The following is a 17,625-nucleotide window of genomic DNA, read 5'->3' on the forward strand; positions in this document are numbered from 1 at the left end:
CAAACAAGCAAAATGGATTCTGAACACTCGTTTAATAGTTGCAGATTTGTAGGCTCACAGAAGAAATCCTCAGTAGGCAGCTCTGAAGCCTACCCCATGTCAGTGGGATGCATGCATATCTGTGAGTAGATAAAGGGCATGAAGGGGAAAAAGGGAGAGTTGATACAAATGCCACAAGGCATAACTGCCATTCTACTTGGAGTCAACTCTAATTGAAAGGAAAGATTCTTAGTCTTCAGTTGGCCCCACAGAAAGGAGTCCTGCATTCTGCAAAGTGTCCCTTTTCTAATGGAGAGGGAATGGAATAAGGATTCTGGTAGCACTCCTGAAGGCATTAGGGTCACAGGATGACAACGACCCTGTGAGTGCATCACACTGACACTCACTCAGGGTACTTCCCGTGGATGACCAGGCTGCAAGATGCTCAGCAGCAGGGGCCTCAGGGTTTGCTGTATCCATGTGTATGTTTGCCATGGGCACACGGACATTATCTTTCACTCTTAAAGGAGGAGGATTTTTCTTTTTATGTTATTCCTGGAAATAGCTTTATTAGAAAATAATATCACAATCTTTGAAAAGTTATCTTCCTCCTCTGGCTTTATGGTTTAGTCAAGTGGAATCAGTTTGACAACCAAACGGGTATTTACTGTCATGTTACTGTAAGAAAAAGGTTCTCTTTCCAGGGGTAACCCTAATTCTGCGCATCTTCTCTTCCTACAACGTCTTCCTCCTGCTAGTGACATATAGGGGTTAAGCTCCAGGCTCCGGAGCCGGAGAGATTGTCTTATGCCTCAATTTCCTCCTCTGTAAGAAGCAGGTAGGAACAGTGCCTACCTCACGATAGTTGTGGAGAGTTAATGGGTTAATACTTGTAAAGTGATCAAAATGGTGACTGGCACATAGGAAGCCTTCCCTAAGTGTTGGTCCTGCCCGTTGTTTTATTTCTTGTAGAATCAGCATTACTCACTGGTGTTGGGATTTGTAGTCAGGATGGCCAGGTATGCTGATTAAATACTTCCTTCCTGGGTTCTTCCTTTTCATGATTCAGGTAGTTCTGTATCAAAAATAGTCATGCCATTAACAATTTGGGGACCAAATAGGCCTTCACAGCTACTCAGTCAAAATTCCTAGTGACATTTAACTCGTTTATTGGAAGATGAGGAGGAGGAGGAACTTACATGTTTGCACATTTGCACACACTCACTCAATCCTTACAACCTGAGATTAGTATAGTTACTTTCTCCAGTTAAGAGTTGAGGAAACTGAGGCACTAAAGGTTTGGTTGAAAGCTGCAGGGCTCTCCTGTGGCACAGCCAGCGTTCCTAACCACGTCCTATCGGGTACTGGCTCCCTTCCCAGCTTCACCCTCTGTTTTCCTCTCTGCTGGGGTCCAGCCATCCACCTTCTGCTCCTCCAGTGCCCTGCCTCAGGGCCTTTGTATTTGCAGTAACTCAGCCCAGCTCTTAGAGACCTGGCTCCTTCTCATTAGAGTCAAACTCAAGTGTTGCCTTTCCTAAATCCTAGCCCACCCTATTGTTCCTCATCACATTATCCTTCTTGCTTCCCCTACTGGAGTGGGGAGAGGCCTTTTTAGACCAGGTTACTATTAATATCTGATACAGCATTATTTAAAATTTGTTGAATAAATATAGGTGCTAATGATTTTAATAATGGTCTTAGCTCCTTTCTTACATATGCATGCAACCGAAATCGTGATATGAATGTATGCATGTGCATGCACACGTATGTGGATATAAATGCATGAATGTGGAGAGAGAGGGAATCTAATCTTAGTAATATGGTACAGAATCAGACTTTTCTGAGTTACAATCCTAGCTCCAATGGTAATGGCCTGATGTTTTTCTTATGTAGAGGTGAAAAACTTGGTTGTATTGGTCTCAAAAGACTGTGTTATGTGTCATGTGTTAAAGGAAATGTGTAAGGGTTTCAGCCAGTGAATGATCAGCAAATAAAATCTTTTTTTTCCGCAGTGTTTGGATAAAACAGTTACTACTCTGATAGCCAACTAGCTAGATAACTTTTATATATACACTGGCACACACACACATCTTCCTTTCTTCCATTGATTTAAATTAAATTGTAATCATATCATTTATTTGTTCTAGGGGCTTACGTATCCGATCTCCCTAAGGCTTCAATTGGGGAATTTGGCAAGGAAATCAGGTGCCAGGAACATGAAACTAGGACTTTGACAGAAAGGGATTTTCTGTTCCTTTAGCAGAGAATTCTGATCCACTGTAGATGCTGCAAGTGTTGTGTGAGGCATCAAAACTCACTACTACGCTAGAGAAACCTGGCCTGGACAAACCTCTGAGATTCGGTTAGGCTGACGGCAGTCCTGCAGGCTTGACTAGGCCGCATGTCGACTGCTCTTCTTCTGGAACACGACCTCACTCTTCCCTGTTCTGCCCTAGATAATCAGTTCAGGATGTCCATCCTAGAGCGCCTGGAGCAGATGGAAAGGAGGATGGCTGAGATGACGGGGTCCCAGCAGCACAAGCAGGGGAGCGGAGGAGGCAGCAGTGGAGGGGGCAATGGGACTGGGAATGGAGGAAGCCAAGCTCAGGTATGAACCTGCATTGACCATCACCTTTTGTCTTGTTTATGTCTTACTGATCAGGGAGGCAGTGGGTCTCAAGTCTCTTGTCTGGTAGTGGTATCATTCCTGGACTAGTCCCAGGGAGTATTTCATAGTCTTGTGCCCGAGTATTAAAACCTATGTAATAGTAAAGAAGCCTTGAACTGTGGGGCCTTCCCAATATTGACCTCCCTAGGCCTTAAATCGTTATTATTGATCTCAGAATTCACTGCTACTGCCTGGCTGTGGGAGTTGAGGGATCCAATGAAAAAACAGGCCTGATGGTGACTCAGTTCAGTTGGAATCTACTTTGTATTCTGTATTCTTTATTTTAAGTATAAATATGAAACATAATTTAATTCAGTAATTCAGAAGCCTTTTATAAACTCAAGATGACCAATATGAGATGGACCCAGAGAAACTGCTTCTGTAATTATTTGGTGGGGAACAACATTATCCATTCTATCTTGTTTCACATATGCTTCTTCATATATTCCATAAAGATTTTGCCTAATACAGGGAAATTAGTAGATTTTTTTAAGGGTCCCATTAGCCTTAGAAACTTTATATAAATTTCATTGAGGATCTTCATTTTGAGAAAATGTCCTGGGCAGCAATTATTTTTCAGGAGGCCCTAAAGACAAATGTAAAGGGATGGAGAGTGTTCCTATCTCTGCCACTGAGTTATTCTCTGCAAGCCTAAAGTCATTCTTCCTTTTTCTTTTCAAGATGAATGATGATTTCCTGTGAACAGTTATGTTTTTTGGTGAACATTTTGAGTTTTACGATCCTTGTAAATATCAAATGCTAGTAATATTTTAACAATAATCATAGGTAAAAACAAAGCATTTTCTAGACCACATCCAAGAAACTAACCCCCTTTACCTCAAGTTTTCTTCTTCTTTCTCGCCTGTCTTTAGAAGTGAAGAAGGACTCGGCACACAGTAAAATATGATTAAGGCTGGAGTAGGCTTCTTTTTCACCTATATTCCTAAACTTTAGGAAAGAAGCAACCATTGTTTAACAAATCTCATGGCTCAAATAAGAGATTCCCATGAAAACCTTTTCCTCACACCAACCAAGGTTGCATGAAGGGAATAGAATATAATGTCATCTTACAGCTCCACCATTCAGTAACGGGCCTCCTATGACCTGATCCCATATTAACTGCTATTGAAGACTCTTTCATCAATTTGGGTTGGCTTCAGTACATCCCTGTGTCTGCCTTTTGTGATAAAGATCTGGCAGTTTTTGTTAATGCAAAAAATATATACATATATAAAAATATTCCCTTCTTGTTCACTAACCCGTAACTTCTATGTGCTTGTGAAAGTTCTGTTTGGTACGTGTGGGGCACCCCTGCCAGGCCTTTTGAGTCAAGGTCATTCTACTGCAGGTTGGGATCACCAGTCTGTGCTCCATTAAGATGTTTTGACAGCCTTACAGAGGACATTATATCTGTCATCCACCTTTTTATTTTTATAGGCTTTTTTTTCCAGACCTAAAAGTAAAAAAACAGTGAAGAGCAACAATATTTCTGTAGTAATTGAGTTTTGTGGGCTTTATTACTGGAAAAAAATACTTTTTGAGTAACTCCAGAGATAAGAGTCAAGCTGGAAGTATCATTTATTTGGGGGGAATGTTCAGCAGAGAACTGCCATCACAGAGACTCAGATAAACCTCTGAGGTTACTAAGTTTGATTCTATTCTTGCTTTACAACTGAATCAAGAGAAGAAAACCATAGTTAAAATTGGTGAATTGTTCTTTCCTGTATGCCTCTATGGTTATTAATAACACATCAATTTCAAGATCTCCAATGCTTTCCCCAAAGGATGGGATTGTTATTGGATTTTCAAAAGTGTTTCCGTGGGGGGAAAAGATTCCCCATTTAAGTGACTTAATTCTCCTTAAGGATGAGTAGGGGAGGCAAAGGTCCAGGTATATCTGCAGATCCAAGAACTGGGATGACTACCCTGCTTTGCTCTCTTACCAGTTCATTCATGGTCTACAGTGTGTACTTCAACTGGAGGAAGTAGCAGTAGCACCTTTTTTTTTTTTTTTTTTAAGCAGTATATGCTTTCCCTGAGATGGATCAGCATGATGTTCATAATCGGAGTTTCAGCTGTGATTGACTCTGGTGTTCTCAGAGTTATGGGAAATTACCCTGTGCCACAAGTATGGACAAGTTCTGCTGAGCTAAACCAGGCACATCCTAGTCTCTGTTTTATGCCTCTTTATGTGCAGTCTGTTGATTCCCATTCTGAGTGGCTAACCATAAAGCATTTGTTTCTCCTACATGAAAAGGCTGACTTGACTGGCAGTGGGGAGGGGAGGCCCTTGGTCCTCAGTCCTTCATACCTGCTTCCTCCTCCCAGTGTGCTTCTGGCCCTGGAACGCTGGGGAGCTGCTTCGAGAACCGTGTGGTTGTTGTGTGTGAGAAGATGATGAGCCGAGCCTGCTGGGCAAAGTCCAAGCACTTGATCCATTCAAAGACTTTCCGTGGAATGACCCTCTTGCACCTGGCTGCTGCACAGGGCTATGCCACCCTCATCCAGACCCTCATCAAATGGCGGTAAGACGGGGGTGTGGATGGCTGGGGCTCATCCTTGCTTATCAGTTTGCTGCTTCTTCTTGAGTGTTTCCAGTGGGAGAGAGAAATCTGGCCATTCAGGGAACATGACCATGACCTGTGAACAAAGGGCTTTCTCTGAGGATAGTTTGCAAGGGAAACTTATGAATTTCTGCCCAAGAAATGCGGAGTGAGGTACTAACTAAATGTTGTACTTCCTGTTTGCTCTGGACCACTAGGCCAAACCACCCTATGAAGTTAGGGACTCTATTTCCTTGCATTGGGGAGGTACCCAGTCAGGTGCTCACTTTGGTTTCATCTTTGCAGGTTTTATGATATTCTAGTATCTCTCTTAAACATTGGTTAACTGTGCAGTAATTTCTGGTGCTATCCCTTACAGCACAAAGCATGCAGATAGCATTGATTTGGAACTGGAAGTTGACCCCTTGAATGTGGACCACTTCTCCTGTACTCCTCTGGTAAGGAATAGGTCATTTATTCGCTGAACTATTCTTCTAAACTGGCATGGGAATATGGTAATATGGACCCATTTAGATTGCCGACAAGGACCAATTTGTCAGTTGGCAGCCGTAGCAAAAGTAGAATATGTTTTTTTTTAACTTGTACTGAGAAAGTTTGCTTCATTTTCTTGTTTTCTAGATGTGGGCATGTGCTCTAGGGCACTTAGAAGCTGCTGTTGTGCTGTACAAGTGGGACCGTCGGGCCATCTCTATTCCTGACTCTCTAGGAAGGCTGCCTTTGGGAATTGCCAGGTCAAGGGGTCATGTGAAATTAGCAGAGTGTCTGGAGCACCTGCAGAGAGATGAGCAGGCTCAGCTGGGGCAGAACCCCAGAATACACTGTCCTCCAAGTGAAGAGCCTAATACGGATAGCTGGATGACCCAGTGGCATAGTGAAGCCATCAACTCTCCAGAAATACCCAAAGGAGTCACCGTTATTGCAAGTACGAATCCAGGTAAAAATTCAATATTATTACTTCTCAGAACTTGACAGATTTCCCATTTGCTTTCATGCAGCTACCCTCAGAAAAGTCCATAGGATATTCATAGGATATTCACATATATTTAAGGGCTTGGTTTTGTTTTGTTTTTTATACCTCCAATTTTTCATTTAGCTGTAAGAAAGCCTACTGCTTCCCCCCACCCCTCCCAAAAATAAATGCAGAAAGTAGCGGGAAACAAAAAAAAAAAAAAAAAAGAAAGAAATCTGTTTCCATTCAAGAAAGAAACAATTATGGAGGAGGACTATCTGAATACAGTATATGCTGCTGGGGAATATTTAAATGTTAGGGACATGTCTTAAGTTCCAGCTTCGCACTTTGTGTCTCTCAGGCATAGGGAAAGTGTTAATTCTTTAGGATTCCTAATTTTATCTCCTGTCCTGACTATCCTTTCTACTGTACTTTTCAGAGCTGAGAAGACCTCGTTCTGAACCCTCTAATTACTACAGCAGTGAGAGCCACAAAGATTATCCAGCTCCCAAAAAGCATAAATTGAACCCTGAGTACTTCCAGGCAAGGCAGGAGAAGCTGCTCTCCACTGCACTGAGTCTGGAACAGCCAAATATCAGGAAGCAGAGCCCTAGTTCTAAGCAGTGTGTCCCCGAGACAATCAGCCCCAGTGAAGGAGTGAGGGACTGCATCCGGGAAACCTCCCCTCCCACTCCAGAGACTGCAGGATTCCAAGCCTCTGGATCTCAGCCTGTAGTAAAGTGGAATTCCAAAGATCTTTACATTGGTGTGTCTACAGTACAGGTGACTGGAAATCCGAAGGGGACCAGTGTAGGAAAGGATGCAGCACCTTCACAGGTGCGACCACGGGAACCAATGAGTGTCCTGATGATGGCTAACAGAGAGGTGGTGAATACAGAGATGGGGTCCTACCGCGATAGTGCAGAGAGCGCAGAATGCTCACAACCTATGGATGAGATACAGGTAAGCGCGGATAAGGTAAGCCTGCAGAGGCCAGGGTGTCCGTCTCACCCCCTCTGTCTTTACAGCCAGCTCCCTCAGGCCACGTGATCTGCTCAACCAGCAAAGGCTTAAACATACGCTCTTGGGCATAAGAATGCTGGAGTGCCACCTTTGTTCGGGCCACGTTTTCATCCTGACTCAAACATTGTGAATAGGGCCTGAACACTCGTGACCTGGGTCTCAGCAAAGCCTTCCCTCTTCACACCAGCTCCTCAGAGTTCACTCAGAGCCCTCCAGTGCTCTTCTGCTTCCCTCCTGAATCTGGGGAGAGATTGACTTCCCATTTAAGTACTAGTTTCATAGAGTCACAGCCTGGTAATCGCTAAAACAGGAGTCTCTGAATGGAATTTGAATGACCTAAGTGGTTTGATGAGCACAGCTGTCATCTGGCCATTGTAAAGGCATATGTGGTGTGAGGCTCTTAAGGTGCAGTGGAAATATCCCTAAAGCTGATAACTGGCTATCTTATAATAAACCTAGAAACTCCAGCATCCTGTTGGGGCATTAAACTTGCAGTGGATTAAGAGTATATACTGCAGTAAACTTGGAAGCTATTAAGCAAGCAAATCCCATTAAATAAAATATTCTATATAGGGGAGGACCAAATGAGTAGCCAAAAGAGTATGAGTTTGACTTACTCTCTTTCCAAGTTCCTATATGACCCAAAACAAATGTAATGGGAAAAAATCCCAGGAGAAATTCAGTAGGGCACCAGGCTTATAGAACTGGCACAGGAAGAAGGGGCCTGGAGATCCCCTGTCCTGGCCCGCATTCCCAGAGAGAGGGCCATTGCTAAGCTGCTCCTCTTCATCCTCAGATCCCCTTCCTGCCACCCCTGCTGTTAGCACAGAGTGACAAGCTTGTGTGCCCCATTCCTCATGGGTGGAGTGGGTGTTCCACCACTTGTCTCCCAACCACTGCAATTGTGGGGAGGCCTGCCAGGGAAATCAAAGAATTTGTTAGACAAGGGGTTGGCAAAGGTTTTCTATAAAGGACCAAATGGTAAATATTTCAAGGCTTTGTAGGCTATATTGGCTGTCAGGACTATTTAATCTGCCTTTGGAGCTCAAAGGCAGCCTTAGGTAATAATGAATGAGTGTGGCTATGTGCCAGTATTTACACAAACAGGTAGGTGGCTGGATTTGGCCATATCACATATCAATACTAAGCAACCTAGGACAATATTTATAAACATAAACATAGTAAATCACTAGACTGTGAAAATCAGTGCTGTTCACTGGAGTTCTCTGCAGTGATGGAAATGATCTGTGGTTCTGTGTCTGTACTGCTCATTATGGTAGCCACTGGCCACACGTAGTATCCATGGCTGAAGACGATGCCAGTGTGACTCAGGGACTGGATTTCTGATTTTATGTAAGTTCAATTAATTTAAGTTTAAATAGCCGTTGGATAGCAGAGCTTTGTAATGGTTGGCCTTTGCTAAGATGGGGTTGATGCAAGAAACACGTAACAACCTGAAAAGTTTTACTTTATATTTTCACTGAGCCTTGAGAAGCAATATTTTGCTAAATTAAGAGCATACATCTATAAAAAACCAACAGTCTCAAGTATTCACCCAAATGAAAAAATAAACATGAAAAATAAGTAATTCAAAAAATAATGAAATAATTCGAGCCAGAGTTCATGGAGGAGTGGACAATAAAACTAGTAAAACTGATACCTCTAAGTACTTATTGACAGTGTGACTATACCTACAAGGCACTTGTTAAGAAGGGATTCTTTAAATAGAGGAGGAATCATATTTTAAAACTAACCTAGAACTAATATCTTTATTATTTTAATAAAATGAGAGAAGTAGGGAAATAAATAATGAAGGGTATTAAAGCAGCTTTCTTGTTTGGGAAAGATCACAAATTTTTTCCACTTGTATTATTGATAGGTAAGTATAGGCTGAAATAGGCTTGTTAGAAATGTCAGGTTAATAGATTGCATAAAAACAATCTATAGAATTTCTAAGTCATTGAAGGGGAAAAAAGGAATTGGGACCTATTTGGGAAAAGTTCAGAAATGGTGAAAAGTAAAAATGCAACAAAATAAATAATAAGCAGAAAACATAGTGTAGGAATATTTTTAAACATGATTTATTCCCACTTTTCCCACTTTGCTAGTTGGCAATTCTATTAAAAGATGCTCAGAGTTGGGTTAAAAAAAAAAGAAAGAAAAAGGTGGCAAAACATACTATGTGCTACTTATACTTAGCACATAGTATGTGCATACTTAAAAGGCGATGACACGGGGATCCCTGGGTGGCGCAGCGGTTTGGCGCCTGCCTTTGGCCCAGGGTGCGATCCTGGAGACCCGGGATCAAATCCCACGTCGGGCTCCCGGTGTATGGAGCCTGCTTCTCCCTCTGCCTATGTCTCTGCCTCTCTCTCTCTCTCTGTGAGTATCATAAATAAATTAAAAAAAAAATTAAAAAAAAATAAATAAATAAAAGGCGATGACAGAGAAAGAATGAAAAGGAAGCCATGGGCAAAGATAGAACAGGCAAATAAGCATAAAAAGAGAAAAAATACAAAGTACAATTCAAGGCAAATAGTATGTATCCTTTGTCAAGAAGATATAACTCATCAACAGTTGTGTAACTCACAACACAGTTCCTGAATACTAAAGCAAAAACCAGTCGAAACAGGGCAATGTGGAACCACACTTATAATCATATGTGGTACTGACATTTACTCGGAATTTGTCAAAGTAGATATAGGAAGAATGTGAAAACATGTTACGAGGCAATTAGAAAGTTGGCTTTCATGTATATATTTAACATATGTGATAGATTTAATACAGGATACGCTTTTACCATGTAATTATGCAGATGTATGCAGTTCATACACATAGCAAGTTATAGATATGATTTTCCTTTTTAGATATCCTAGACACATTTGTGAAAATTGTTCATATGCTAGAAGATGAGAATTTAAACAAAAACCCAAAGCTGCACATTTAAAGTTTGTCTTCTCTGAACAACAGTACAAGAAATTTAGAAACAGGGATCCCTGAGTGGCGCAGCGGTTTGGCGCCTGCCTTTGGCCCAGGGTGCGATCCTGGAGACCCAGGATCGAATCCCACATCAGGCTCCTGGTGCATGGAGCCTGCTTCTCCCTCTGCCTATGTCTCTGCCTCTCTCTGTCTCTCTCTGTGACTATCATAATTAAATAAAAAAAAAAAATTAAAAAAAAAAAGAAATTTAGAAACAGATGACATAACTTTTTAGGTCCCACTGCTTAGAATGTTGTTATTTTGTTTAAAGTCATTTAAAGGAACACCAGCATCTGCCTTAGGCTCAGGGCATGATCCTGGGGTCCTGGGATCAAGTCCTGCATCAGGCTCCCTGCATGGAGCCTGCTTCTCCCTCTGCCTGTGTCTCTGCCTCTCTCTGTGTGTCTCTTCTGAATAAATAAATAAAAGTCTTTTTACAAAAATAAAGTCATTAAAAAAATAAAAATAAAGTCATTTAAATTTCCTTGCTTTTGGCAGCCACCACAATAAAAAGTGTGCTATCCCAGAGTGTGGCACTTGTGGTGATGTTCAGGTGTTCTCACACTGATACATGTTTATAAAATGAGGGACTTCGGAGGGTGGCCCTAGAGTTATAATCTTCAGTCTGCAGAAATTTTAATAAAATATGTAAATACTTTCATGGAAAAAGTATCAAGGTAGGATTTCCTGCTGCTCAAGTCACAGATCAAGAGGCTTATATGGAAGGAAAAGAAAGGCTGCACTATTTTTCATTTTTATTCCTATTACAAGAACCATTTTTGTTTATTAAAAGTTTAGAAAATGACCCAAGATAAGTGTTTTTAAGAACTCATTGAGGTATACCACACACTCCATAGAGCGCAGCCCTCTAAGCACTCCATGTGATGTCAGTGTGCATAGCTGTGCAGCTGTCCCCCTCAGTGCCCTTTAGAGCAACTCCATCACCTCCAGAAGGTTGTCCATGCCCATTTGCAGTCATCTCCACTCCCCTCCCAGTCCTAGGCAACCCATCTGATTTCTATCCCCAGAGTTTTGCTTTTTCTGGAAATTTCATATAAATGGCATCATACACTTTGCAGGCTTCTGTGTCTGGCTTCTTGCACTTAGCACACTGTTTTTGAGGTTCATTCACACTGTAAGATAAGCATTTTTGTCACTTTTGTATGGATCCTTTCAGAATACTTTCAATTCACTTAAAATCTTTACTATATTTCAATTTCCATTTTCAAGAGACATGCAAGGAAATCTTTAAAAACAAGGCCATACCTCCAAGCCTAATTATATCTGTGGCAATGCAGACTAGCTCTGAAGATTCCTAATTCTATTAGGAATGTACCTAGGGTGCAAATGTCAGCAGCCTAACTGTGGTGGTTTAATAACAAATGATTGATTTTTCTCACATGACAGGAAGTCCAGAGGCTCATTTGCTCAGTGATGCCCAGAGGGGTCCAGATTTTCCCCCTGAGTTTTCCGTTCTTTTTGGTGAAAATTCCTCTTGATTCTTGTTGCTTTATGGTTACAATGTGGGTGCTGGAGTTCATTTGGAGTCAAGGCAGGAAGAAGGGAAGAACCAAAGGCATCAGTCCTTGTTCATCATGAAAGCCAAAGCTTTTCCCCAATCCCTGCAGCAGGTGTCTGTAGAGTCTCGTGGTCCAGGTGGTCCAGAAGTGGGTCATAATCCTCATCTCAGTGCACAGGAAGGTGGGAGGTCAAGAGGATTATCTAACTGGTTTATGTCAACCAGGAGCTGGCCTTTCAGATTGGCTCGTTGCTGCCCTCTACAGGACTGGGGGTCTGTAGGCAAGGCCAAAGTGGGGGGTGCAGTGGCCATTGCTTAGGTCACCTGTCATGTCACCATGGTAATGTGACAACTGGCTAAAGAACAAGTCACAGTATCATTAAATGGCTGATCCTTGCTGAGAACAGAGACTAGGCACGGGGCAGAAATTCTTTAACACTAAAGGGTTTTGACTAAAGGGTTTTGGCGAGATGATTTGGAGAGAATCAGTTCTCAGCATATTTGGCCAAATTGTAATAAGACCTTTCAGTGATACTGGGGTGCACTGGATTGAGGTGGAAGGCCGCCCTCCCTTCTCTTTTCTTCCCCAGGGAGGGTGGGGTAGATGAGGGGCTGGATAACTTCTAAGATTCCCTCTTAACGAGTGTTTCTGTGAACTCTGGATTCCAGGTGAACATGATGACCTTGGCAGAGCACATCATCGAAGCCACACCTGACCGAATCAAGCAGGAGAGTTTTGTGCCCACGGAGCCCTCGGCATTGGAAAGGACAGACACTGCCACCATTAGCAGTACCATGAGCTGGCTGGCCAGTTACCTAGCCGATGTCGATCGTCTGCCAAGTGCTACCCAGATCAGGTCAGTGCAAGTCTGTGGATCACTGACTGGCGTAAATTCCTGGGCTCAATGGGAGACTTGGGAAGCTAATTAGATCTGATGAATGCTGTGTAATGTGAGACCTCGTGAAGGAAGCAAAGAAACACTGGGACAAGTTCCTTCACTACTTTCAGGTCCCTGCTCACATCCTCACCTCTTCTGTGACTTCTCTCCCCTTGTTGTGCGTGTGAGGTCATGTCCTGTGATATCTCCCCGCCGCCCCCAATTCAGCTGACGTTTCATAAAGGCCAGGCAGCGTCTTCAGTGGCTTTAGTATTTAGCATAGTGCTAAATTCATAATAGGTACTCAGTAGGAACTTACTAACTCCAGGACAGTTTAAAGTACAGAATATGTTTACCAACTTTCTGGATTGAACGGAGGTGTATTCTTAATAGCATGCAGTGGCTCTTGTCTCATTACTCAGTATGTAATGGATTGCACAGATCAATCACCAGTCTTTCTCCCTTGTGTCTCCTCTTGTTTCAGAAGTGCGTATAATGAGCCTCTAACTCCTTCTTCTAATACCAGCTTGAGCCCTGTTGGCTCCCCAGTCAGTGAAATAGCTTTCGAGAAACCCAGCCTTCCCTCAGCAGCAGATTGGTCAGAATTCCTGAGCGCGTCTACCAGTGAGAAGGTGGAGAATGAATTTGCTCAGCTGACTCTGTCCGATCACGAGCAGAGAGAGCTCTATGAAGCTGCCAGGCTTGTCCAAACTGCTTTCCGGAAATATAAGGTAAAGTAGAACAGAGTCCTGATGTTGTGACATTCGTTAAGATTGAGGAACACAGACAGAAGTTAAAATCATCCAGACTAAAACTTAGGCCTTACCCCCCCTCCCCTGCTAAGTCTGTAGAATTGTTATTTGGGAATATTATGTCACAAGAAATTATTAATAATTTTCAGAAGCTTTAGTGGAATAAAATTGACCAGTAGTGTGATAGTTATCACCATCTCAATTTATTCTTGGTAATGGTAATGGATATTTGTTATCTAGTTAATATAGAGGAAGTTGATACCTCTGCCACAAGGAATTTATAACCTAAAGTAGGGGTTCTTAAGGGACTGGGACTGCCTGTGGGCAGCCCTTGAATTCCTAAAATTTTATGGTAAAGCTTGTGTGTGTATTTTTGGTGGGAGAGGGTCTGTGGCCTTCCACAGATTTTCAAAAGACTCTTTGACCTCCTTAAGAAGGTGTTAAAAGCCAGTAATCATTGATCCCAAAGTAGAGTAGTTGGGGGTTATGTTAGAAAAGACAATGGAGGGCCACGTGGGTGGCTTAGTTGTTGAACTGTTCGGCTCAGTTTGTGATCCCAGGGTCTTGGGATCAAGTTCTGTATTGGGCTTCCTTTGGGGAGCCTGCTTCTCCCTCTGCCTATGTCTCTGCCTCTCTGTGTGTCTCTCATAAATAAATAAATAAAATCTGAAAAAAAAAAAAAAAAAGGAAAGACAGTGGAAATCTGACAATGTGTAAAGACAAATAGTACAATACCTGATTTGTTAAATAGTTGGAAAATGAGTATTTTTAGACCTCCTAACATCCAAATATCAGTTTTATTTAGAAGCAAGAATTAGAGATTTAGTCTATAAATTCATTTTTCCTAATTTCTACTTACAATTCATTATCACTGTATTTTGGTAAACCTGAGGCTTCTGAAAAAGTTATAAATGACTAATAATTCTGTCTAAGTCTTAAGAAAGTTGATATTTCTTACACTAAATCGTTATTTCTTGCACTAAATCATGTTTCTCCCTCTCTTTACCCTAAAGGGCCGACCCTTGCGGGAACAGCAGGAAGTGGCTGCTGCTGTCATTCAGCGTTGTTACAGAAAATATAAACAGGTAAAGCACAGCTTTGGGTCGCAGTAGGAAGTGCAACTCGTCCAAACAGTGACAGGCCCCTGAGGATTCTAGCATGTGGCCTGGCCAGAGAGTGCTAGGTCCAGCACTTTATTGAAAGACTTTGAATTGCATGACCAAAAACCAGAGGAAAATGTTCCAGAGCAGGGAGGTGGGGGTAAAAAACAAACCAAAAAACTATCGGCGGTTAAACTTATGCCACAAAATAATTCTTGTGCAGATTGTTGGCCTTTCAGTATTATGACCTACCTGAGATGTTGATCTGACACAAAGAAGGTTATTTGTGTCTAAAGGGAGGCTCTGTGTTCCAGTAATTGTACCTGGAGTAATTGAGGAACCCTAGGGACTTTGATGTGGTAATCAGAGAAGAGAAACAGCAGCAGTTCTTTGACCTTGAGTCCGAGAAATTATCTACTCTTGAGCCACTTTTCCTTTCAGCTTCTTCCCGTCCGTTTTCAAATGAAGACTTGGAAAAAATCTCTGAAAATCTTGAGAAGCCCAGAACATCTTAAACTGCTTTTGCATTCCTTAGTTAAGAGATTCAGGAAGAGGGTGCCTGGGTCACTCAGTCAGTTAAGCATCTGCCTTCAGCTCAGGTCATGATCCCAGTCCTGGGAATCAAGCCCCGCATTGGGCTCCTTCCTCATCAGGGAGCCTACCTCTCCCTCTACTTTTGCCTCCCTCTCTCTCTGTCTTTCATGAATAAGTAAATAAAATCTTAAAAATGAGAGAGAGAGAGAGAGAGAGAGAGAGAGAGAGAGATAATAGATGCAGAAAGAATACCTAAGTGTTCGTTCATGCAGTATTTCTGTTTCCCAAACACCCTGTAAGGTTACCTAACTGCCACCATGTCGGTTAGGGACCTGATGTGTATGGGGCCCTAGGATGTACTAGACTTGCAGCCACATCATCTCATCACATCTGCTCCTTACAATTACTGGCAATAAACAATTTTATATCCATTTTACAATGAAGAAGCTGAGGCTCAGAGAAATTAAGTCACTATTAGATTTTCCTAGCCACCTGGATGGTTAGAAAATATAAAAACTTGCCTAATTGAGTTTTTACTGGCCCATATGATAAAGTTCAGGACTGTCAGTAGATTCTAAAACCTTTTAGTAGATAGTGTCCTAGGTAGATTTTATTAAAGGAATAATACATGCCAAAATGTGTAATAGTTGTTTGGAAGTGTGATACTGTGTTCTCTTGTTATGATGCAGGGCTCATTTTGATTTTTTATATGGGTTGCCATGTTCTTGAGTTTCTCTCTGATTAAGCCCTATTAGTGAAAGGGGGCGGGCTGGAAGGAGTCTTCAACTTATAGCCAATTGAGTTCATGATCCCAGAAAATGAAGGTTTATTGTGTAAACGCTGGCACCACAGTACCTGTAGCTCCCCAGCAGGGGACCGTCCTTAGCACAAAGGAAACACACAAAGTTTCAAGTCTTTGAACTTTAAACAGGTATTTATTCCAAAAGATGAGTCTTGGTTTTGGTTTTGTTTTTTAAAATCCCCTCCCAAAGAAGTGTGGTCTACAACCACGAAAACAGAAGGCATTATTTTTGGAAATATCCACAAGTATAAGACAAGTATTTTGGAAGATAAAAGGCATTAATATAGCCAGATTGCCTTTTTTATTTTATTTTTTTATTTTTTTTCCGGTTGGGAGTTTTATTGGTTCTGGTTTTTAATTTCCTTATATTCAGCAATCTAACATTAATCTTGTATTTTCTGTTTCTCCCCAAGCTGACATGGATAGCCTTGAAGGTAATGACACCCAAGTCCCCTCACAAACCATTCCACCAGAGTCACAAACTTCACACCCATTACCAGCTACAAGAAGGGGCCATTAAGATGGCAGGGTCAGGAAACAGGTGTCCTCTCCTTGCCATGCCACCTAACCACAGTGCATCTCTGGGGACCATGTGGTTATTCAGTTGGAGTGGGTTTTGGCATTACCAGTCATTGGACATTTTCCTGGCCATGTCAATATAAAGAATCCATCTGAGCCAGTTACTGTGAGCCCAGCGAGCCACTAAATGCATCTCCCCTCCTCCCGGTGTGCTTCACTGTGGTCCAGTAATTTCTGAATGTGCAGTGTGCACAGGCCAAGGGGATGAAAGCCACAGGAGCCCTGTAGGATGCAGCGTTGTCTTCAAAGATGTTTGGGCAAAGGAAAATGGAAAGCAGATCAGACGAGATAAAGAGGATTCTTGCGCAAGGGTCTTGTGTCTTGAACATTCCGAGAAGTCAGTTCCCTTCCCTTATTCCAGCTCATACAGGCAGAGATGTACTTAGGCACAGGCATTTTCTCAGTATTTTTCCCCATGATGGTAAGTCGCCTTCTTGCAAGGAAAATGCGGTTCTTGTGACCTCTTATCCCCAGAGTCCTATTCTACTTCATTAGCAGTTTGGACATCGCATTTTTTAAATATGGAGAGCTCTGTATTTTTAGTGACTAGAGACCAAAATGGAAGAGAATTCATTCTGTCGTGCCTTCATCTTTTACTTGCATAGTGCTGCAGCAGGCTGGGTGGAGGGCTACTGGCACTGGCTCCCAAGCAGTACCCCCCACTTCTGGGACACTTTTCCCGGTTTCATGGCTTCACCCCCACGTTGGTCTTATGAGTGTTCATCTTTTGCAGGTTAAATGTCTTAAAGGTGTCAGCGTTTCATGATAAGCCTTGTATTTGGGACCTTGCAACTCAGAAATGTGTCCTTTGGAACAGTAGTTAGGAGTCACATGCTGACTGCTACTAGTGGGCTTGCATATGGTGGTGATTGGGATGCATAAGAAAGGTTATTTTGAAATGTTTCAAAATCAGATAGTAAACATTAATCTTCAAATAATAAATATTAATCTTAAACATTTAAATTGTACTTCCTAAATATGCTTTTATTATTCCTAAATGTCTACACCTGTTGCTTTTAGAAAAAAATTTTTTCAAGGAGGGCAAAATATTTGATACTTCAGGGGAAAAAGCACATTTACAGCAATACATTGTCTGAAGGCAACCTTTAAACTAATATTTTGCATTTGGGAAAGGTAGGTGAAAACAGGCTCCTAGACTGCCTCTTTGATGATTGAACCCAAAACAGAGACTATGATGCTAAAGGAGAAAAGTTGTTTCTCTCCTTCCCTTCCCCAGCACGCCCAGAGGACACATGGATTTGTACAGCTCCTGTTGTTACTGTACTGCTTATTCTTGTT

At 42.0% G+C, this 17,625-nt stretch overlaps 1 protein-coding gene across 49 annotated transcripts in view; it reads left to right on the plus strand.

Annotated features, from left to right (window-relative positions):
• CAMTA1 (calmodulin binding transcription activator 1) overlaps nt 1-17,625 on the plus strand; it is an 845,853-nt gene that overhangs the window by 812,112 nt on the left and 16,116 nt on the right. For 12 of the 49 annotated variants that reach the window (XM_072731150.1, XM_072731157.1, XM_072731151.1 and 9 more), the window contains 9 exons: nt 2,436-2,587; nt 4,976-5,172; nt 5,570-5,648; nt 5,830-6,145; nt 6,600-7,123; nt 12,351-12,538; nt 13,044-13,290; nt 14,325-14,396; nt 16,161-16,181. In XM_072731150.1, the coding sequence (XP_072587251.1) occupies nt 2,436-2,587; nt 4,976-5,172; nt 5,570-5,648; nt 5,830-6,145; nt 6,600-7,123; nt 12,351-12,538; nt 13,044-13,290; nt 14,325-14,396; nt 16,161-16,181 (1,796 nt within the window). Of the gene's footprint in view, nt 1-2,435; nt 2,588-4,975; nt 5,173-5,569; nt 5,649-5,829; nt 6,146-6,599; nt 7,124-12,350; nt 12,539-13,043; nt 13,291-14,324; nt 14,414-16,160; nt 16,182-17,625 lie in introns of all 49 variants that reach the window. The other 37 variants (XM_072731177.1, XM_072731178.1, XM_072731175.1 and 34 more) reach the window with 5 other exon arrangements.

This window comes from Vulpes vulpes, chromosome 12 (genome assembly GCF_048418805.1).
Source record: "Vulpes vulpes isolate BD-2025 chromosome 12, VulVul3, whole genome shotgun sequence".
In the NCBI taxonomy this organism is placed as follows: domain Eukaryota; kingdom Metazoa; phylum Chordata; class Mammalia; order Carnivora; family Canidae; genus Vulpes; species Vulpes vulpes.